At 39.0% G+C, this 24,314-nt stretch overlaps 2 protein-coding genes across 10 annotated transcripts in view; one reads left to right on the top strand and one right to left on the bottom strand.

Moving 5' to 3' along the window:
- The window catches only part of LOC144033067 (C5a anaphylatoxin chemotactic receptor 1-like), a 463,289-nt gene that overhangs the window by 35,285 nt on the left and 403,690 nt on the right, over positions 1–24,314 (top strand). The gene's annotated exons all lie outside the window — the stretch shown is intronic.
- gramd1bb (GRAM domain containing 1Bb) overlaps positions 534–24,314 on the bottom strand; it is an 89,123-nt gene continuing 65,342 nt past the window's right edge. For 3 of the 9 annotated variants that reach the window (XM_077540761.1, XM_077540763.1, XM_077540767.1), the window contains 17 exons: positions 23,138–23,158; positions 22,055–22,078; positions 14,214–14,298; positions 13,395–13,498; positions 12,566–12,661; positions 12,277–12,357; positions 11,506–11,621; positions 10,023–10,185; positions 9,711–9,903; positions 8,228–8,371; positions 7,901–8,019; positions 7,695–7,837; positions 7,506–7,609; positions 6,228–6,528; positions 4,531–4,638; positions 4,071–4,191; positions 534–3,127 (listed from right to left, as the gene is read on the bottom strand). In XM_077540761.1, coding sequence (XP_077396887.1) covers positions 3,038–3,127; positions 4,071–4,191; positions 4,531–4,638; positions 6,228–6,528; positions 7,506–7,609; positions 7,695–7,837; positions 7,901–8,019; positions 8,228–8,371; positions 9,711–9,903; positions 10,023–10,185; positions 11,506–11,621; positions 12,277–12,357; positions 12,566–12,661; positions 13,395–13,498; positions 14,214–14,298; positions 22,055–22,078; positions 23,138–23,158 — 2,013 coding nt within the window. In that variant the 3' untranslated portion in view covers positions 534–3,037. Of the gene's footprint in view, positions 3,128–4,070; positions 4,192–4,530; positions 4,639–6,227; positions 6,529–7,505; positions 7,610–7,694; positions 7,838–7,900; positions 8,020–8,227; positions 8,393–9,710; positions 9,904–10,022; positions 10,186–11,505; positions 11,622–12,276; positions 12,358–12,565; positions 12,662–13,394; positions 13,499–14,213; positions 14,299–22,054; positions 22,079–23,137; positions 23,159–24,314 lie in introns of all 9 variants that reach the window. The other 6 variants (XM_077540762.1, XM_077540764.1, XM_077540766.1 and 3 more) reach the window with 3 other exon arrangements.

Here is a 24,314-nt window from a genome sequence, read left to right as displayed (position 1 = left end):
ACACACACACACACACACACACACACGCCCCCCCCCCACACACACACACAGAAGAAGGCTGAAATATACTTTTTGGGGGCTCAAGTATTTCTCAACAAGACCAAAATGAAAATAACAGCGACCGTATCAAAGCTGGAATAAAGTGCTTCTCTTATCTTCTTTATTGAATGATTTGAATACAAGGAAGTTTTTGGAGGTTTGGAAGTGCTTTCAGTTACGGCTGAAGTTCAGATAAAAGGGTTTCTTTTCTAGTCATGCTCTTGAAGCCAAACTACTACACGTGTAATAATACTTCATTGAACATACAACATGGCTATTTCTAGAATTCTTTCATTTGGTTCCGGTCATTCTCATGCTTTCGTGGCATCCCAGACAAACACTTGAAAACACATGGAGTCATTCAAATTGGCGCATTTGAAACGAAGAGTGTGACATGTTGGTGATTTGGTGACGTTACCTCCGGTGGCCGTTTTGAATTAGGGGCAAGTGTGGCAGTGCCCCAGCAGATCCAGCAGGTGGTGTTATAGTGATTAAAAAAAAGCGTTTGTGTTTTTAATATTTAATACAAAAAAAAAAAAAAAAGAGCATTGCAGCCGCATTTAAAAGAAAAAAAATGTTGAGTTATTAAAAAATAGTTTCAAAATAAAATTTAGTTTTAATATGACAAGAATAAAGAAAAAAATATCATACAAGCATTATTATAATTTTTTTAAGATCATCAAGAGTGCTCATTTGATCAGTTCTTAAGTTATGTTCATAATACATCCATCCATCCATTTTCTTAAACGCTTGCTCCTCACGAGGGTTGCGGGGGGTGCTGGATCCTACCCCAGCTGGCTTCAGGTAGTAGGTGGGGTACACCCTGAACTGGGTGCCAGCCAATCGCAGGGCACACAGAGACTATGTTCATAATATTATGGCTTTATACTTGTAGTTATTCATTCTGATTTTAGCTTCTCATATTACTGTACTAAGACTACCAAGATCTCCCAAGTTTACACTTGAATTTTATTTGCATGAAATATTTACTTTTTTGGGGAATAATATTACTTTTCTGTGATATAATTTTGAGTACTCATGATTTTATCTTTTTTTAAATGTAAAATTACAAATTGATTCTTATAAAATTGTCTTTTTCCTGTTAAAAATGTTTTTTTTAAAATCAATTTTAAATCAACTGTATTCAACTTTATTCTAATTTAAAAAAAAATCTAGTCTAAGAATTAGTCTAAGAAAATATCAAGTGTTTTTAAATTATAATATTCTGACTTTATACTTGTAATTTAAAATCTGCAGTATGTCAAATATTTTACATTCTTGTGAAATTTAGTTTTCCCCCTCATATTTATTTTTTCCCCTTTATGTTAACACTTAAATTTCATTTGCATAAAATAGCTTTTGTAACCTCTATAACCTTTGCAATTGAACTGCAATCTTAAAATCTTCACTTTCTGTGTACATACGATAAATCAAGTCTTCTCATAGTCTTTAAAACATTGTTTTGGGAGTAATATCATATGTGTTAACTGCATAGGGCACCGCCAACTTGCCTTCTTGTGCTTCTTTTGGCTATTTGGGGCATAAAAGCTCTCCGCCCCAAGTTATGATGGAAACCTTATTCTTTACTGCACGACCGATTTCTGTTTCTTGTACAGCACTTTGTATACAGCAAGGCTTGTTTTAAAGTGCTTTATAAATGAAGTTGCGTTGAGTGTGTAGTGTTAAAGTGAATATATCGTGTGTGGTGAAGCACGTAGTTGTTAGGCGATCTTAAGTGACTGGCACCAAATACAGCTACTTTTCCATGGAAATACACCACTTGTTACAACAAGTGGATTGATGTCGTTTTCCAAACGGTTGATTGAAATGTTTGAAGAAAGATTTGATCGTAAACTTTAGCGTGTTTGGGGCTAATGCAAGGCTGCATCCCAAAGCATTTGATTTGGATTTTTAAAAAAAGGCAGTCTAGCTGCTGGAACTAGGAACGGAAAAAAAAAACATGTAGAATGGTAAAAATGTCACACTCTATACACTCACACACGCACACGCACACGTGCGAATATAATCGCACAAATGCAGACTCATACTTGCACACTGGACATGTCACAGACATATCTGGCATGCATTTTTTTTTTTAAAGAGGAAAACTTTTTTCTTTAGAAATTCGTCAACAGCTCTAGAGAGCTCTCATTTCTTATGTACATAAATTAACAATAAATATAGGTAATGCTCATATATTTTGAAATATATATTAAATAATGAAATACTCTTGTATATTTCAAATATATTCATAGAATTCTTTCTAATTTGAAACACTTCTAAAGAGATATAGTCACATTTTAGTAACAAAACATGTAAGAAGACGTCTCCCTACTAGTCCAGCTGCAGTGTCTCTTTTTGAAAGTCTTCTATTTGGAACATACATTCTATTTCTACATTCGACCATCATTGATTGGGAAAGATTCATGAACACTGTGCAGAAACAAACACTGTCCCAAGCAGATTGTGTCGTCTTCATATTTGGCTGTCTGACAGGGAACCAGCCCTGACAAAGAGTACTCAGACCAGATTTGCAAGATGATGGTCAAACAAATTGCAGTCGGGTGTCTTCTGCTAAAAGAGACGCGGCAGCGAGGACCTCTAGGGGGACCACGAGGAACAGTCGAGAGAGTAAAAAGACTTAGAACTCTCCAAATGAACCCTGTCGCTCCTTTTCCAGTTGTTTTTGATACACACACACTGGAATGGGAACCACGTGAATACTGACAGGAGTTGCTGTAAGATGTCTAAATGCATGCAGAAGTGTGAACTCGGTCTCCCTGCCTGATCTCCAGGATGACACACATGGCTTACAGTAGGATGGCGTCGGTGCTGCTGGAGACATCTTCTCAATTCCCGTCTGCGTTCCCGCCCCTCGCCCCGATTCCTGTTCCCGGACCTGCTTTCTTTCTCTCCCTGCATACAGACTCATAAAAAAAAAACAAAAGCGGTCCGATATTGCACAGCATGCCCTCATGGCCTTGTTTGTGGCGGCGGGTCAGTGGTAGTGAGTCCTCTTGTCGTCCGTTTCCGAGCTGTATTCCCTCAAGCCGATACCCCGCTGGAGGTTCAAGAGAGAGTCTTTCATCTGATCAGGACGGGAATAAAGAAAGGAGTGTGTCAGTTTTAATGGCAGCACATTTATTTATGATGATATTAGGCTAGTTCGAGACTTCTTTTGAAACCGATCCTGTGCTGTTTTGAGCTCAGGCCAAAGTATTAGCAGTCATCTGTCTTAGTGGCAAGGAATTATGTCGTAAACGAGGCATTATTGTGAATCCATCCATCCATCCATCCATCCATCCATCCATCCATCCATCCATCCATCCATCCATCCATCCATCCATCCATCTAGCCTCTACGATCATTCTATGTCAAATAACCCAGTGAGTTAAATCAAGCAGATATTAATGAAAAATTGTTGTACTTAGTTGATAGTGATGGTACAACACGGAATCTCACATTTGAGGTCAATCGGAGCAGGGTTTTGGGAACTACGGCCTGCCAAATTTTTATATTTTTGGCAAAAAGTGGGCGTGACCTTCTTTTAAACCTTTATATCTCAGTAACTTCTACGTCTATGATCGATCATTGATTATTGTTGAATATCTGAAGATAAAGATACTTTGAGTCCTTATTGCTGCATAACAAAAACTGAATGATTGCAGATTTGGGTTACTTTTTGAATTCGCTTTCTAACAAAAACAGTTTTTTGAAGATTCACCCAGTAGTTGTTGAGATTTAAGGGTTCAAATGAAAGCGGTCATGCCTGTTTTTGCTGAAAATGTCCAAATTTGCCCGGCCATACCTCCCAAAATCCTGCTCTGATTGACCTCAAAGTTGAGATTTAGTGTTGTGCCATCACTATCAACAAGTACACCAAGTTTCTGCTTGGTCTAACCCACTGGATGATTTGGCAAGGAACGAACCGCACCGCTTATCCTGTTCAGGGTGTGCATGTTCCTATTCTGTCAAAAATGAGTAACATCCCACTTCAGTTTTACTTTCCACACTATGTAGTGTGTGAGTACCTGGTCGAGTAGTACCACAGATGACTTGATTATCTCTCGCCACTTCTGCAGCTCGGCGTCATGGAAACGCTGCTGCGCCTCAAGGAGCTGGGCCCACTCCATTTGCGTCTGAGGAAGTTTACTGAGAACACATAAACGTACGTGCATGCACGAACACACTTTAGCAATTAGAAAGGTATGGCCACTGAAGCCTCCGTTCATTCTAAGAACTTGGCAAATGGATTCATTCAGTCCAGAAGCCATTCAAGATGCTGAATGTGTTCCGGTCACATTAGTCATTAGTCATATAGTATGTGTTCATCTTATTGTGGTCAGTTTGCAGCATGTGTGTCTGGGCAACAATCCAGATATACTTTATGTGGTCATGGGCCTGGAAACAATGCCGGAACTGAAGTTTCTAATCACAAATAGATGATAGAAGTCACCGTGTTAAAGGTGTGCAGTGGGTGTGTGCGCAAACCTTTCATGCAGCCGCAGACCTTGCCAGGTAGTTAAAGACTGTGCAGAGTACTCCAGCATCCATAGCTTGTAGAAGAGCATCATATTGAGGAACACCAGAAGGATCAGACTGTTGTTGGACAGGAAATGAGATTCAACATTAGTTGGTGAACAATAACTTTCTTGTTATGCATATCTGTAAATTGACTTAGAAAAATACTTTTGGCTATTGTTGCTAAGCAAATAAACATACTACAAGTACCTGACACAGATCCTATGGGTGGCAATGAAACGAGAGGAGAGAGGAGTTATACTCAACGGCAACATATATCCTAATAAATTTAAATAAGATAAAAAATATCTGGGAAACAAAGGTGAAAAGCATGTATAAGCAAGTGTTTGCTAATTAAAAATATCTTTTAATAATACTTGTATAGCAAATGACCAGTTTGTATCACACCTGAAATTAGATATAAAGGATATGTAAGCAATCCAATACAACAGCTGTATCAAAAATTCGGCTGTATTTTTACAAATAGCCAATGGTATTCTCCATTGCAATTACAGATGCAAGGAGATAGCGATCAAATGCAGGAACAGCCCTTATTTGAGGAAATTCACCTACTACATTAGCACTCAGTAAAAACTAGACCACCACGGAATGCTGGAGATATTATTACAGGATACCAGTAGGTGGTGGTAATGCACATTTACAAATAGCGGCTAACTACACTTGTTTTTTTTTTTTTTTGTATTGTAATCCACCTGGACCACATTGGTCATTTCTCTTCTTGCCCCGATGCAAGTGGATGGTAACGGAACAATGTTTTGCTTGTTGTATTCAGGGGTATTAGTTCTTAAGTACTAATCATAAATGTGTTTATGGGCCAATATTTTGTATCCGATCTAGTATAATAGGTGGAAGTTACATACAGCTCTTGCATCGGATCTTATTAAATCCTCAGTGGAGAGATCTATTGGCTATCAAGTTTGCCTTACACTTCTGAGGTTCAGTGTTTGAATCTCCAGATTTTGGGTGGATTTTGCACAATTACTCTGTCGTCTGCCCACATCCCAAAACATTCATGTAGGCCTAAGCTTAATTAAAGAGTTTAAATCAGGGTGCCAAACTCCTTTTGCGGGCCATATTGTAAGCGTGGCTTACATATAGCACCATGAGAACAAACCATAACCAGTAGACTACATTTATAAATGCTACTGTATTATAACATAGTGTATACTGTACGCAAAAAAATTAAAGGTTAACTAGTTTATAAATCACAAGTCAATCAAAGTAGTTTGTTCAACGGTTGTTCAATTTATGTTAAATATTGTTAAGTAATGAGAAATGCTTGCAGTATCTTAATGTTATTAAAAGTGAAGACAATTTGCAATTTTGGGACACATTTTAGCAGGTATCATTTGGCTTTTGGGGCCAATTAAAATTAATTGACTGGCTCTTGGACCTTCGGCTTGATATCTATGTTCTAATTGGTCCATAGGTGTGAACAGTTGTTCGTTGATAGGTATCCTATTATTGGCTGGTGTCTCACACCCCATCTCTCGCCCAAAGCCAGGGAAAGGCTGCAGCTGATATGAGAATCCAAATGGACAATCATTCTAGAAAATGGGTGATGTCTAAATCATGCGGATATACCTAATGAAGTGTCCACCATGAGTATATTTCCCAGTTCACGTGTGTTATGATGAGCTACATACACAAAACTGATGATGAGCAGCAGTTTGGAGATGCTGTATAGAGCCAAGCCTCCGGGCAGGCGACGGTGTTCCGGACTCTGATGTCTGGTCTGCGTGGAGCCCGCCACTTGTTTGATGCGCTGAATCACTTCCTCATCGGTTGGCGTGGTGACGGGACTGAGCGCTTCATCCAGATGCTGGCTGCGCATGTGGGGGGTCGGCCTCTTCTTCCGCCTCACCGTGGCGTTCTTCACCACTTTAGCCTTCGGGGAGAGCTGGTGGGCTTCGGTCAGGATCTCCTCCAGCTTGGACAGCTCCACCTCTGAGAAAGAGTTGCAATACTATAAAAGAATATATATGGAGGACTATAATATTGGTAGATAGATCACAGAATATCATAAAGCCATGCTAATATGGATGTTAGTCTAATAGAGATGGCATCAGAGCAATCCATGGAATCATTGCTTCTCTGTTGAGGATCTAGTTCAGGGGTGTCCAAATCCAGTCCTCGAGGGCCACTATCTTGCGAGTTTTTGATGTTTTCCTCCTCCAACACACCTCATTCAAATGATTAGGATCATTATCAGGCTTCTGCAGTGATCATTGGAATCAGGTGTGTTGGAGGAGGGAAACATCTGAAACATGCAGGATAGTGGTCCCAAGGACCAGATCTGGACACCCCTGATCTAGTTTTTAATTGCCTACAGAAAAACGGCAAATATATTGGTCTGAGAAAAAAAAAAGAAGTAACAATTAGTCCCACAATATTGAGCATAATCAGCATAACATATTATTATTATTATTATTATTATTATTATTATTATTATTATTATTATTATTATTATTATTATTATTATTATTATTATTATTATTATTAGTATTATTAGTATTATTAGTATTATTATTATAATTGTATTTTATTTTTATTTTTATTTTTTTGGTCATGGAATATCTTTAGCATGAATAATCGTCTCTTAGCATTTACAAAATAATGGCCCCAGCTACCTCAGGTGCAAGAATCTTGAATTCGATCTGATTCAATTTAAACAAAGTTATTGGTTTGATACTGAAAAAATAATACAAAAGTCAGTCAAGTCATCTTTATTTATATAGTGCGTGTTTAATCAAGATCAATTGAAAGTCTACCTCAGCCGACTACAAACAAAAACATCCTTATGGTTCAGACCTAATGCTCTAAAAAAAAAAATCTACAGAGTTCTTGTTTTGACATTATGAGTTCCGATTTTACCGGCGTAGACCTTTCACACTTCTTGTTTCACGAAATACCACGAGGTTTACCGAGTTGGCGAAAGTTCTCCTCCAACCCACTCCAGAAGTTTTTCTCGATGAAGCCTTTCACCAATCCCCACGGCTGCTTTCTGAAGCGCAGCTCTGTTGATACCCTACAAGACAAATAGAACCAAACTTTAACTGACTGATGCTAACAATGTAGAAACAAGAAAATGAAAATCTATTTGATAGTCTTACCGTAAGCGACACTTGTTCTTGGCCACCCGGGTGAGCATGTAGCGGTTGAGCGTGTAGAAGTAGTCGTGGTAGGGGACGTCATGCGTGATGACCTCGGCGTCGATGATGTAACACTCACTCTCCTGACTAGCCTTGTACAGAGTCTGAAAGGTGCATTTTAGATTTACTATCCAATGTTTTGTAGATTTGCTATATGATGACCATACCTGTGTCTCGGTGACTGTGGCTGTCTTGGGGGCTAGAGGGTTTGATAGTGAGATGGTGTACAGGATCTCTCTTGTCTGGTTCCCGGCCACCTCTTTCTTCCATGGGTGGTAAACCACATCTGAACACACAAAAATGGAAAACAGACAATCAATACCTTATGACACTGTCTAGAGACGGTATAAACAGCATCTTTGCACTGCTGTCATTTTTGTCATTGTTGCTTGTTACTCCAATTCCAGTGTAGGTCATACTACCGGAGACACATTCCTTGTGTGTTTTTACATACTTGGCCATTAAAGATGATTCATATTCTGATGAATGCAGACCTGAGAATCGCCGCTGCTCCATGAAATCGCTCATAAACTGTGACTCTGTGAAGAGGATGTCATACAGCTTGTCCACGCTAAACTTGTAGATCTCGTTGATGTGTTGCCTCCCGTTCAGATCCTCGTGGAAGGCCTGAACCTCACCTATCACAGACACACAAACATCTATAAGGACAAGAGGATACCTTACTTAACACATTAAACTCACCAATTGAAGGTTGGGCTAAACCTGTTGTTCCACCTGAATCAATTATTATCTTACAGACATTTTGGACAGTTAAAGGTTTCCAATTTTGTGGGATAAAGCAAGATCCATAATTGCATGCATGGATGTAACAAATCCATCAAACAACATTGGGATGAAGTAGCACATATATTGTGAGCCAGCAGACTTATCATGCATGTGTTTTGCGTTGGGTCATTGTACTGTATTGTTTTGGTGATGTTCTCAGTTGCTATACAGCTGCTATGTCCCTTGTGATTGTCACTGTTAGACCGTGTATTTAGGTTCCGTATTTGTGACTCTTATTTTGTCATATAGGCCTTTGAGCTGTCATAGAATTGTGCAATGCCCTAGCAATGGAATGACACTTGTCAATACTGTACATCGAGGTTCCTTAGCCGATGTTTCTCTCAGCATGTCAAGGCTTCCTACTGTTCCAAGCAAGCTGTTCTTCCATGTATCCGAGGTTTGCTTCCATGCGTCTAACCCTGCTCTCAAAATCGAGGTTTCTCTGCATCTAGCCCGCTCAAGGTTTTCTTAAAAAACTCATTCACTGCCAGTCATTTTAGGAAATTTCAAAATTTTCGATAACCTAGACGATATTATGTTCAATAATTATATAGAAACCGAATCTGACAAATGACAAAATAGGCTCTCACCTTTCTGCCTTGTCCCGTTCTTTTATAATCAACAGTAGAAAAATGTAGGGTGCACAAAATGCAGCCATTACTCCCGACTCAAACTGTGTTTATTTTGTATGAAATGTGTCCATGATGTCATCTACTGGTGGTTGGGCATCAGTAAAGTTTTTTCCAAGTTTGGCATTTACAGTCCATCCATCCATGGTGTGTATGAGTTTGATGTTCAGTCTACTTATTTATTTATTTATTTATTTATTTATTTATCTACAGATGTAAAATTATTTTGTAAAAAAACAAACAAACAAACAAACAAAAAAAACAACAACCTGTATTCGCATTTCAAATTTTTTGTTATTGTTTCCTGCAAAACTGATGTTTGTTTTTGTACAGCACTTTGTATACAGCAATGCCTGTTCTTAAAGCGCTTTATAAATACATTTGAGTTGAGTTGAGTTGAGTTGATGTCACAAATGGTCTTCTGGCTGAATGGAGAAAATCTCCACAGATCCAAAAGCTTGTCGAACGTATTGCAAAAAGGGCAGAAAACTGGAGCTTTTGACTCTCTATTCAGTTATCGATCACTGGTCTACGTATTATGTAATCTGTCCTTTGCACCCACCCTCATCGTGTGTCTCTGAAGAGTCGCTGAGCTCCGTGGGGATGTCCTCATTGTCATTGAAGTCGAGCGAGGGCGAGGGGACGGGGCCGACAGTCCCGCTGGTGTCATTGGTCTTCTCTTCCACTAGTAGAGGCACAGCTAGCAGCTCGCCATCTGGTTGGCAGTCTGTGAAATCGTCTGTGGGGAGGTCAAACTTTTGTGGGGGTGTGGGGTGGGGTTGAGGACAACACAGAAGGGTCTTAATCGGAATGTGGAATTTCAACAATATTTGATGATGATAATTTAAAGGTGGCACATGACCACGGATCTTACTGTGATGGGTGTGTCATGATTGCCCGTGCGGTCGATGGTGCTATTTGGGATGACCTTCTTGTGAAGAAGAGGGGGACTCCCATCAGGCTTGGCCTCTGCGCTGCTTTTAGACAAGTTGTCATTGTTCATCTCATTCTCCTCATTCGGAATCTCTTCACTGAACCTGAAGGTGCCACAAAGCCAAAGAATTAGCCATAATTATTCATACCCGAGAAGCGATCTCATCTTTTTCCCTATAACGCCAAACGTATCATATTAAATACAAGACATTTGGAGCCCTCTATTTCATGAGTGTAATATTTTTTTCCCATTAAAACCTGTCGTATATGATCTGAAACATACATTGCATGGTAATCCACTAGAGGGCAGTATCACCCAGCTGATGGCTTTTCCAGTGACCTTGCAAGATCGCCCCAATTGAGTAATGAGAGACACCCATACTTATTAATTGTGGGAAATGTTCTTTATGATTTTTGGAAATATTAATAAGTTTGATATGTCTGTTTATCATTATATTTTTGACAGTTATAAATGTATGAATTTAAAGCATTGTGACCGGCTGTATCAAATATGACACAAATCAAAAGTTATATATATATATATAAAAAAAAGTTTGTTCAAAAGGACCAATAAATACTACATACTACTAAATATCTATAAAGATTTTTCTCTCATATATTTCATTGCTCAGGCTTTATAGGGTTGACTGAGCACACCAGAAAAAGAAAAAAGAAAATGCAGAGAAACTGATAATGCGATGCTTAACAGATCATATTTGAACCCCCCCTCCCACACACACACTTTTTGACAATAAGCCACACTAATATTAAACATTGATATCTAGCAGGAGGCTGCAAAATATCATCCTAATGGTCCCCGGGCCGTGCATTGGAGACCCCTGCAGAGTGTGGCAAATTAGATTCAGAATGAGCTCATAAAATTAATGCTAAAAAAAAATATATATATGACAATTGTGAATAATGTATTTTTTTTTTTTAACAATATCTCACAACTTTCTTTTCTAGCCAAAAGCAAATTTTGGATGTGTAAAAATCGATTTGTACTAAGAGTGCTTTTTTTTTTTTTCATTCTTCCTGACTGTATCATACAGAGAGTAGCTCGTTATTAGGAAAATCTCAGTTGGTTTAACCTGTGAAATGCACTCCCTGCTCCTACAAGCAACAATCTCCTTAAGCTAGCCGCTAGGCAACACAACGGAAAGCAAAATAATTACTTGGGAAACAAATTTAAACACAAGCACTGCTGCTTTTAATTTATAAATCCACTTCCCACTTTCCGGCCATTAAAAACTCTTAAGTAAGTGCAAATAAACAGAGAGGGGAGAGGAGGTTGTTAATAGTTTCATTGTGCAACTGAATGTGTGCCCTTGTAAACAGCTTTTAATCAATCAGCGTGTAATTTGGATAATTGTTTGCAGCCGTAGCAACCGACTTCCCCACTGCGCAGCGGCAGCCACACTCACCCCATGGTGTTGAAGTCATCATCAGGGGGAACATAGTCCTCGTCATCACTGGTCAGGCCAAGCTCGTTGCCGTAGCACTGATGGACAAAGTGCCACAGCTCTTTGGGGCACAGCGGCTGAGAATAAAGCATAATGCCACGGTAATTACTAATTTTGCAGTAGGTGTATATTTTGTAGAAGAACACAGTGTACCCCACGTGACATCTTCTGGATTTAGGTGGACGAAAGCATAATTAGAGTGTTGTCACTTTACCAAATGGGAAAGGGAGTGAGTAATTTTATTAATATCACAATGATTTGACAAATAATGTCGGAAATGTAAGTCACTGATGGTGGAGTGCAAGGTGAGAAAAGGATGGCCCGGGGGGCACAAATGGCCACTTCAGTTGTTAAAGAGGGTATTTTTACATGATCAAGAGTTCTATATTAATTGTTATTTGAGTGCTATTTTTTTTTATTATTATTTATTTATTATTATTATTTGTTGTTGTTTTTGTTGTCAATTTAGCCATTTCTTGTCTATAATTCTTTAATTAAAACATACTTATTATTATTTTTAAATAATCGTTTAATTTAATTTAAATTATATAAACTAAAATATGAGTAAAAATACTAGCAAAAACATATTTTTAAATATATTTAAATATATTAAAATGTTTTATTTGTAACTAAAAATATTAAATGTGGCTCTTGAGCGGTCACCAGTCCAGGGTATAGTTTGCATATTGTTGTAAACCATCGCAATATAGCCCATAATCTCAGTTGTCTTACCTTGTCAAGCAGCGCATTTTGCCATAGTCTGAACATCATCATGTACGTCCTGTCTCTGGCTCCAAAAGAGGTGAAAAAGTGCTGCCGAGAAAAAAGTTTAATTAGGTACAGAGCTGATAATTAAGCTATTCTGCACATTCCAATGACCGCATTGAGCTAATCAACACTAAAGTCCCTGTTAGGTCCCCAATCTAAGTGGACACAATTCACATTATTCAAAACTATGTTACTTTATTTCAGTCTCACTTTAGAAGTGGTATTTACATTTTTTTTTTTTCACCAACCTTACCTTCTCATTGTCAGTGCAGACCTGGATGGCATTGGGAATGAGGCGTGCGGTCTTCTCTTTCGTCATTGAGCAGATGTCCTTTAGCCGCACCGTCAGCTGCACGTGTGAAGACGCATAGTGTAAATATGCAAAATAACAGCCAACTTCTCCAACTTGTTTGGAATTTGATTCATCTCTCTGCACCATGCTGGGTGTTCCGGCATACAAAGGGCGGGTTCTTTGACATACGCCTGGTGCACCTGACATTTAGGTGGCTGAAAATGTACTAAACTTTACGCCTGCTGGAATCACATCAAAGTATTGGCGCAGTCAGTGTAACACAATTTTGGTGAATTTGATTGAGGTTCAGGCAGACAGATTCTGAGCGCTGCAGACATGTGTGGTGTCTGTTATTGTATTTCATTCATAATTATGACAACAACATTCATTGAAGGCATTACTATTATTATAATCTCTATTTTACATATATTTAAAATCATCCCACTGGCCATGACATAGCTTTGGAGATCTCTGATCTCCCTGGTCAACTTTTCATCATCCACCACCATCCAAGGACTGCTTGCAGTGCTTTACAAACGTACTTTGTGTGCTTCCATGTCCTACGTGGATGCCATCAAATGAACTTCTTCTTTGACCATGTAAACAGTGTCTCTTGGATGTGAATCAAGTTGGCTATGCTCATGCCGACAATGGCACAAAATGACTATTTGAAACTGCGGCAAGCTCCGCACGTCTGCAAAAATACCAAAACAAAGTCTAACCTGCCCCTGAGCACATTAGAATTGCTATGAGAACGAAAATCAAGCTCGGAGAGTGGCATCAAGCGTACCAGTGTTTCCCAGCGGAATATGTTGCTATAGAAACAGATCCAGTTCTCGGAGAGGTAGAGTCGTCCCTGTAGGAGGATGTCCCGTTGCAGAGCACACGAGTAGTCTGCATGAAGACATTACACAGCATCAGAACAAGACACACCATTCATCTCTTTTCTTTTCCACGTATCTAATATCGCAATCAGTCCGCTTTGTACGTATCGTGAATAGGGATATGAGAGGAAACTGATCCCATGCTAGCTGCATGAAAGTTAGTTCGTAAACCACTGCATTACCCAAAACACAAATTGACAATGCTAACTAGAACTGTATAGCTGCCATTTCACCTGTGCTGTCTGTTCATCATGTGCTAACGGCTATATCATCGTGTTGTCTATCACCAAATTCACGTAATGGGTTCATGTATTTTGGTGGCGTGGGTTTAATAATAATAGGATGAATTGTTTTCGGTGCAATTTGTTCGACATCATGACTATTCAAAATATGCTTGTAAACAATTTATGTAAAACCTTTTTAGACGGACAAGGAACAGCCAATTTTAGCATGGATATGGATAACACATTTGCATGTGTAAATATTAACCACAAAAATGACACATAGATATCTGTGCTCTTGAATCAATTGGGGTTCATTATTAGATTTTTTATTTTATTTTTTCCAGACAATAGCAGCAGTCTTCACGAGGACTGTGAGGTCACGAGGACTGCGAGGCAAGTCAAATTGCGCCATAACATTCAAACAAGTTGAAACATGTGACCTTATGAGGGTGCAAGGCAATAGTGTCAGATGGCGTCTGCATGTCACTAGCGTCCGCTCACCCACAATGAGTCTCTCTGTGTCAGGTAGCTGCTTGAAGAGTTTCCTGAAGTCCTCATTGCGCTGCTTGTATGTGGGGCTCAGCACCTGCAGGGACGAGCACAGTCAGACACATTGCTACGCCATATCCACACACACACACACATCCATCGTCATGCTTGCTCGTTCACACACAAGCGTGGTCTCTGTTAAGCAGCACGGTTCATTTTTTTTTTTTTTTCAAACCTTGTCAAATCCCTTGTCTGACACTGGTGACAATCACGATTCGAGTGCAGGATTTTGACAAGATTGTTTTCATGGATGTTGGCTCAATGGAGTTACACATCAAAAGCTGCGTCTTAGTAGACGCTCAATTCCAAAACAGCCCACTGCAGATCATTCAATGAACATGCTGTGAGCATTTAAATGAGACACATTCTCAGTTTGGCATCACACAGCAAACTTACACGCTACACAACGGCCATAACATTAGGTACACTTGCACAATCGATCCAATGCAAGGGCTTTTTCAAAATATATCAATGTTTGCGTCTGTTTAATAATACTGTATGTGAATTGTTTCCAATATACTGAGAGGTGTTTGTTTTTGGATGTTTCATTTAGCTATTAGACAAAATAGTATTAAAGAACGGTGCTTCCATAAGCAGCAGTATGTTTATATGGGATTTCATTACATTGTGCAGGTGTAACAAATGCTACAGCTATATTTGAAAACGTAATGACCAAGGCTTAAAAAGAAACTGATGAATGCTTTAACTTTTAATCATAAGGGTACAAATGAGTGATGTTCGATACTACTTTTTTCAGACCGATACCAGTACTCAACTCTTGAGTTGTCACTGATACCACAAGTACCAATACCACAAGTACTTTTGATACATAGAATGTCCTTACAATACAATGATAGATAAATTAAATGAAAGACCTATACAGTATATCCCAAAATGGCACATTTTCTTGAAATAGCATTTCTCGTTCATGATCATAAAGCAGCCACAAGGGGGCGGCGGATACCAATATCGTCCACCACGTGCCCGTGTTACGATGCAAGTAGTGACACCTTGAAAAAAGGTCGGGCATTGGCCCAATGACGATAGTACAAATCGTCGCTCCTATATGAAAAACATATGTCCATTTTTTTTTAATTTTTTTTTACATTCTTACGTTTTTGTGGCGTCTGTATTTAGTTTCATCCCAAAAACATAACAATGTAAAAAAAAATGACAAAAATGGACAAGATGATCTGTCAAGCTCATTCTTTGCACAAAGAAGATGCTCTGTATCAAATCTCCAAATGTGTGCCAGGGCAAGGGCTCTCGCTGTCTGCGCCTGATGTTTTCCTTCAACAGGAAACCTCGAGGTAGGTAAAACAATAGCTGCCATCCCAGCAACAAGATGTATACTGGAAAATGTATATTGCTTTGGATCCAGGCCGGTGGGAAAAGAACATCTCCTTTGACATGCAAGTTTGGAATCTCAAAATATGTGCTTTTGTGAGCAGTATGCTAATGATAAACCAGCCTGTGATGACTCCAGACAACAGAGCTCTTTGAGCATTCGAATAGCAATGAGTCACAACCAGGCCAGTACATTTATTTATTTATTTGTTAATGGAGAATTACCAGAGAGAGAGAGTTTAATAGTACTTATAAGTAGCCTCATTTTGGTCCTTCCAAATGAATCTTTCTAAATGACCAATTCCCCCTCAAAAAAAAAAAGACTTTATTTACAAAGTAGAGAAGGACTTACTGCAGGAATCTCCTCAGAGCTCCACTCGGGTTCCTGAAGGTCCGAGGTGGCCCAGCCCCACTCCCAACCCCACTCCCCTCTTGCTGGACCCTGCAGAAGCCACCCTGTCAGGGCCTCGTCCAGCTCCAGCACAGCCTCCCAATCTGACATCAAACAATCTTCATCCGGTTCCATGTTCGATCCTTTGTGTCTCATGGATAGAAACGAATATCCTGCCTGCAACCCCCTGCCAGTGTCACTGATGTTGAAGGGCTTGTCAGTAGATTACTAAAAGTAAAGAGTAGCTGTTGAGTGTCCGCCCTCTTCTGTGTTTTGGGTTGCTGCTCCCTGTCAATGTTGAGCAGTGGACACACAGGCACACATCAACCACATGAGCCTTGTGTGTGTCTCTCTCTCTTCCTTTTACACACACAGGGAGAGGAGTTACGGCCGTTGCCCTCGAGTAACCCCGAGCAACAAGTCCTTTATTATCATGGCAGAAGCACCCACCTCCCCACCAACACCACTCCTCTCTCTTATTCCGAGGAAGTGTGTGAGTTGTGTGTGGTGCTGCCCGGGTCTGAGAGCGTAATTAGTCTGTTTATGAGCCACGGAATGAAGCACGTCAAGTAGTGAAAGAATGGGGAAGGGGCAGCGGGGGTGGACATAGCTGAGGATGTTTAGAGAAGTTTTAAGTCTATTGCAGGGAGTATTGAGTCTGGCCAAGTGATTGAGTTACAGAGAACAGATGTGAGCATAACCTCCAGTTACCTCCGACTGCAAAACAACACCATCAATCATGACACAGTCAGAACTGGGCTGCAGCACAACACAGCCAGTGTAACATATGTATGATAAAATGTGAAACTGCAATTCCCTTCAACAATGCCGAGATGTTGTCAAACTGATGCGCCAATAAAACAAACTAAATTCAACAACGTTTATAAATATGTTACAGTGCAGTGGAACTTTTAAAATTGAGGTTTCAGAATCTGAAGAAATCAGAGTCAGAGTCCCAGTTTCCCAGAATTGAACGTGTTCAAGCTTTGAATTTGCATTGTACAGTTTTAGACACCAAGAAAATATTCTCCATAGTGAGGGCATCCGATTGGCGCTCTGATTGGACACTCAATGGCAATGTCTTGGCATAATTAATTAAATAAATATTGCTTTTGCCTGTGAACTTGGACAAAAGCAGTAATATTGGATGTATAATAGTGGGTCTATAATAAGTTATGCTGACAGTTAATTTGGATTCAAAGCACAATGCTAGGAAAGGCTGCTATGAACCAACATTGTCACCGCACTCTAAAAAACAGTACAAAAACAAAAACAAAACAATTTGGGTGAAAAGGGGACCGAACTGCCACTTGGGTCAACAACCCAATCCATTTGACTCAACTTTTTACATTAAAAGAATAACCCCGTTGGGTCAATTTGATCCAAGTAGCATATGGGTCCCTTTATGACCCAAATTTTATTTATTTATTTTTGACTTAACTGTTATTTATTTAACTCATTCACTGCCAGTCATTATAGAAAATTTTTACATTTCCAATACTCACGTGATATTACATTCAATAATTATATATAAACCGAATCTACCAAATAACAGAATAGACTCCCTACTTTTTGTCCCGTCCCGTTCTTTTATAATTGACAGCAGAAAAATGTAGGTTTGCCAAAATACAGCCATTTCTCCCATGGACTCTGAAACCTGTGTTTATTTCCTATAAAATGGGGCAATGATGTCATCTACCGGTGGTTGGGCATCAGTAAAGTTGTTTCCAAGTTTGATATTTACAGTGGAGCATGCTCAGATTCGCCCCCATTTAGCACCGCTCTAAAAAATACAATTGACATATATACTTGTCAAAGGCAGTGAATGTTAATAAAAAAAAAAAAAAAAAAAATTTGGGTCAAATGGACTGAGTTGTTTTGACCAAACTTTTTGGGTTAAATAAATAACCATTCACGTGTGGTCACTGGTCATTCATGTGTGGGCAATTAACGCAAAACATTGTGTCAATTGGATTGTTTTAACTGTTGGACTAGCTTCTTTTTTTCTTCTCGAACAATCCAGTTTTTTGGTTTGTTTTGCACACAACAAACCAGAAAGTTAGGTCAAAATGACCCAAGAAGGAGGTTGGCCCTTTTTTGACTGAAACTGGAATTTTTAAATTTTGTTTTTAGAGTGTAGGCAAAAAGGGGGGGCGACCACCCATCTTATGGGGTTATTTGTGTAACCCAAAGGTTTACTCAATTTTTTTTGTGTTATTCATTTCACGCTAAACATTGGGTCAAATTAATTGGGTTGTAGCCCACAAACAGTACAATTCTGACCCAAAAGGTTGGGTGAAATGAATAACCCATAAAACAACCCATTTTTTTTTTGTTTTGTAGAAAATAACCCAATTTTCTCGGATTGTTCAGTACAAGACAACCCAATGTTGTTTTTTTGTGTGTGTGTGAGTTAGTCATTTGATCCACTTTTTTGGGGTTAAATATGTAACCAAAAAAGTTGGGTCAAATTGACCCAAGTGCCAGTTGGTCCCTTTTTGGCTCAATTTAGTTTTGAGGCCACTCGTGTATACACAACACATGACAAGAAGTACTGTATGTTAATCTTCAGCAGGCCAGAAAGATGCAATTCTTGCAGTTTCTATTTCGATGGCAACTCACATACAATTGTCACGCATAACTTGCTGCAACACTTGACTAAAAATATTTACAAGAACCCAGAGGCAACCATGTTGATGGAGGCCACGGCAGTATGAGTCTACCCCTTCATTCCTGCTGTTTCCCAGTATATGCCTTTTAAACACTCTCTGTGGACTGAAATTGTAGTAGCAGGAACTGATGAAAAAGTGTTACTTGTTCACATAAAACATGTCTCTCAAGTCGAATGCCTTTCTGGCATGTGGTTAAAAATTTCAGCTGAACTCAGACTGACAGACGTTTTCCTTGGAGATGACTTGCGGCGCCACAGCTCTGAGTGGGCCTTTATTTCAAGCTCATTCAACTCATTGTCCTCCAATAAATCAAGTGAAGAACGAGGTCATTGTTTCACCAATGCAGTGTTTAGGTAGTCAGCGAGAGACAGCATTTATAGATCTGGTTAACTATTAACACCCTGCACAAACAGACAGGGATGGAAGAGGCTGGTACTGTAACCCAGGGTGGGGTTTGAGTCATTTTAAGGGTGGGGGGGACTGATAAACTCATCCTTTTTACACAGCGGCTTTTCATTAATATTTGACTTCAATCCATTTTATTGTTACGTAACGCCAGCAATGTGGGTGGGTGTCAGTGTGGATACTGATGAAGAATGAGGAAAACCGCTCGCACACTCCATCGTATTTTGGCAGCCTCAACAGCTCTTCTGCTGTTTTGAATAACAACCACATGCACTCCCCACCCTTTTTTTTTCTTCTCAATGTATTCCCTCTTGTTTGTGCAGCCTGAGGGGCGAGCTGCACAGGAAGGATTCGTATAAAGCTTGTGCAGATGAATCTAGCCTTTTAGATTCACACAACTTACTCAAGGACAATTTGAAATGTAAATAGCTGTGGCTTCAGTGACGTTAGAGATCACTGTGGACATGAGGTGGATGCAAATATACGGATCACAACAGAGAACAAGCCTCGTTGTTGTATTCAGTGAATCGTGGTGTTCCGATAACACCCCTAAAATCTCATGACAAATATAATAACACTTGTGTGCAGTTCCAAGTCCAGTCCGTAGGCTTTTAAAACACACACTAATGTTGAAACAACCATTAGTCAAGCTAGAGGAACTCAAGTTATGTACAATATCAAGCTTGTAATTATGACACATCTTTAGAAGAAGTGACTATTTAGAGCACCAGCACAAGTGTTTTATTATACAGAAAAGGTCACTGTACACTTCCTTGACTCTATTTCATTTCAGGTATATTTCAAGACAGATGCAAGGATATTGGCGTGGCGTTGCAAAATTGCCACCTGGCAAGAATTTTTTTAGATCCCTGTCCACGCAGAAGATTATGATTATTTATTTTTTTTTTTCATTTTTTCCTTTCGGACACATTACAGTTTACATCAATCACATCACATCATTTGCAACATTGACATCCGAAAGAAGGACTGACGGGTAGAAGCCGAAGCTTATTCGAGACCCGTCCCATATTTAATAACCTGAAGTTGATTCAGCTAAAGTTTTACCACTCTGTTAAAAATCAGCAGAATCATACTTTTGTTGATGCTGTATTTCAGTAGGTAGAATGTAGATAATAACTTCTTGGATTGGGAAAATGTCTGCTCAGTCTTCATTGTAGTATTTTGCCCATCATAATATAGAAAACATTTTGAATAGGAAACAGGTCTGGACTGCTGGCAGGCCAGTCTACTACTCACACTCTTTTACTATGAAGCCACACTGTTGTAATGTGCACAATGTGTCTTGGCATTGTCTTGCTGAAATATGCACGGAAGTCCCTGAAAAGAATGTTGCTTGTATGGCAGCATATGTTGCTCCAAAACCTCTATTCAGCATTCATGGTGCTTTCACAGTTACCCATTCAGTGGGCACTAACATGCCCCCATACCATCACAGATGCTGGCTTTTGAGCTTTGTACTGATAAGAATCCGTGTAATGCTTTTCCGCTCTGTTTTGGATTTAAAAAAAAATAAATAAAAAAATAGGAGACTCATCAGACCACAGACCCCCTTTCCACACTGCTCAGTCACTAGATGGAGCTCTTACTTTTGCAACATCACTATGTAGTCCCAACTTGCAGCAACATTTAAGGTGATCTTCACGTGATATTTCACAAGGTTTTGTGGAAGCTTAAAAACAATTGTGCGTATTAATAACTTAAACAACCAACAAACACATATGACAACAATCTTTCTTGATTTCACTCTTTTGCACTTTGCAGAGGTCATTTATACTTTGAGGCTCAACTGTCTTGCACATTGGGACAATGGATGCATGCAAATAGATCCATCCATCCATCCATCTATCCATCTATCCATCCATCCATCCATTGAACCGCTTATCCTCACTTGGGTTGCTGGAGCCTATTCCACCTGTCTTTGGGTGAGAGGCACACCAGAACTGCTCTCCAGCCAATCACAAGGGCAGTAGGGCACAAATTGACATACACGCATTCAGATTCACACCTACGGAGAGCTTACAGTGCTCATTCAACTTGCCATGCATGTTTTTGGAATGTGGGAAACTGAAGTACTCAGAGAAAACCTACACAGGCACAGGGAGAAAACGCAAACGAGCCGGATAGAACCTGGATTCGAACGCACAACCACTGCGCGAATGTTCTAACCAGTCTCCACTGTGCCACCCATACATGAATACAAATAGATTATTTTTTTTTTATGAATTAAGAGACATATGGTAAAGTAATATGATTTTTGTGATGTTATCAACTAATTAATTCTACACAAAGAAAATGAGCATCATCATTCTTTTGCCCTGTACAGGCTAGCTTTCAGTCTCTTGTTAATAGTGTCAATTCTAAACCTCTAATTGTTATGCTGATATTAGTAGAAGAGATGTGAGTAGCATGCTAACAATCCAGTGCACTAGCGAGGTATTAAAGAATCTGTTGGGGCTTTTTGGACAAAGCTTTGTTTACGTTATCCCCTTTTCAGAGTCCACTGCTGTAGCAAATAGTGTCCCAGACTCTTTCCAGACACTTTAAGCCTCCTGCTCCATTGCCATGTAATGTAAAGGCATTCAAATATTGCCTGTAACCCCCTATTGATGGATTTGTTTAGTACAGTGAGAACCTCCATGCGTCTGTTGCCACCTGTTGCATACCAGAATTAGAAGTCAGAACAGAGATTTGAAATTCACATTTTGTACACTCCCAATCAATAATTTAACGCCAACCGTAAATACATTTTGACATAACCCATTAAGCAATAATTCTCATGCATTTGAAGCTTTCAAAATGATATACATCCGAGCGTGTGATTTGGCTTTGCAGCGGGGTGGGAACAGCACTCGGTAAATGAAATGACAAACAGACTGAGGGTTGATAGATTATTATCATGCTGCCAGCTTGACAGGCCAGAGTGAGCAAAAAAAAATAAAAATACAAGTCATGCTTACTCTCATGATGTGTTGTCTTTCATGCTGGGGAGAGATTGTACACACAAATAGGGAGTAATAATAATAATAATAATAATAATAATAATAATAATAATAATAATAATCTAAGAGTGATTTGGTAAAAACAAAAAACAAACCCTTTTTTTTTTTTTTTTTTTTTTTTTTTTTTTGGGTGGAGAATGTTCAAGGCTGAGGAATCAAGTCCAACATGTATACTCTTGTGCACTGTGTGGGCTTAACCAACAGACAGTCAAAAAGTGTGTCAATGGAAGATTTGGCATGAAACACATCGGTGCCATCACTGTTTTACAGAGTTAGCACACCACCTAGTGGTATGATAAAAAACTGCAATATTCAATTCTCCTGTTGAATCGACATTTTCCATTTTTCCACATTGCACTCGGCCATGTCTCAGGTGTTACATCAAAGTTGGAGTCATAAATGTCCAAGATTTATGGAGAACCTGAGACATAATATGTGTGTTTCAATTCTTGAATGGCTGTTCTTGATTAAACCCACTGTGACACACTTTGGTTTTACCGCAATTTGTGAAAACTTTGAGTAGGTGAAACGGAGCGTGACATATTATCACACTCTATGTTGATAGAGTATATGGTAATCATGTGGAGGAGAGAGATGCGTCCATGAAAACAAAAAGGTTAACTGAAACACAGGCACTTACAAGCTAATTTTTGTATGACATTTACTGTATATGTATTTATTTGTCAAATTATTGAATTGAACAGTTGTCAGATTGTCCCAACATGACAACTGCTGGAAACTTGCTGGCATGATACACACTGCACATAAACCAGGTACTTTTACGGCCTGGTGTATTTCCAGTAACAAAGGGCATTCCCTACTGAAATATTACTCCTGTTGCTGCTTTGTAAGTTGTTTTAATTTTATACACTTGTACAGTAGGCCTACTGTAGAATCAAGCACATGTTAAGTATGATCGTAGATCAAAAGCACCTGTTGTTCTTTGTTTCGACACTGACTTGTCAGCAATACACATACGCGGTCGTAAACAACACACAAAAGCACGTCAATGACATATACAGGAAGAAAAGGAGCACTTACGTTATACCAGCTTTGGCTCTTCTGCAGAGGCAAAGAGATAAAAAACAAAAGAGAGAGAGAAAGGAGATTTTGATTATTAAAATTCCGACTTATTCGCTATGCCAGGGATGATGTGAAAAAATGACCAGCACGTGTGAAAGTCGAAGTGTAGCGAGTATACCTGCCAATTCTAAATAGTAAAAAAAATATTGCTCAGTTTTGATTAGCTCTGTCTGAGATGAATACAATTATCAATGTTTGTCATTATGGTTGTAGTTATCAGGTAGGCTATAATACCTTGAACAATTCTAATCAAGACTCCAAACTCGGTCCTCCAGGGCTGGAGTCCTGCGGGTTTTGGATGGTTCCCTGCTCCAACACACCTGTTGCAATGAACAGGATCGTGATCAGGCTTATGCAGAGCTTGCTGATGAGCTTCAGGGGTGTTGGAGAAGGGAAACATCCAAATCCTGCAGGACTCCGGGCCTCAAGGACCGAGTTAGGACACCACTGATGTAATGGGTTCCAATTCAATAAGTGTGTCAGAAATTCTGTCATTGAAGTGATGAAGCTAATAATGCTCAGTGCCTTCTGCAAGCTACAACCATAATATTGAAGGAAAAAAAAAATCTGATAATACCTCTCTGACAATGTCAATCAAAGCTGAGCATCATTTTAATTACATATTTAATGAGCTCATCCATTAAACTGTGTAAGTGTACTACTACTCAATGATGTATTCAGCAATATTAGCCATACAAATACAGTGTACAACATAGTTTCAGAACAGCAGAGGGCAGCAGAATGTCTCAACTTAAATCATCTCAATGACGCCATTATTTCTCGCCTTATAAAAGTGACGTTCCAATAGGAATCATGCAGGAAATCATTCAGGGAGATACATGGAAGAGATAAGGGTAAAAGATAGAGGTCCAGTGCATTATTACTAAAACACACAGCAACTTGGAAATCAATTGTGAAATTATCTTTTTGCACCCCCCCCCCCCCCAAAAAAAATATATATATAAAATATATATATATATATATATATATATATATATATATATATATATATATATATATATATATATATATATATATATATATATATATATATATATATATATTTATATGTATATATATATATATATATATATATATATATATATATATATATATATATATATATATATATATA

This window comes from Festucalex cinctus, chromosome 13 (assembly GCF_051991245.1).
Source record: "Festucalex cinctus isolate MCC-2025b chromosome 13, RoL_Fcin_1.0, whole genome shotgun sequence".
Classification (NCBI taxonomy): domain Eukaryota; kingdom Metazoa; phylum Chordata; class Actinopteri; order Syngnathiformes; family Syngnathidae; genus Festucalex; species Festucalex cinctus.
This window is presented reverse-complemented; position numbering and strand designations above follow the sequence as displayed.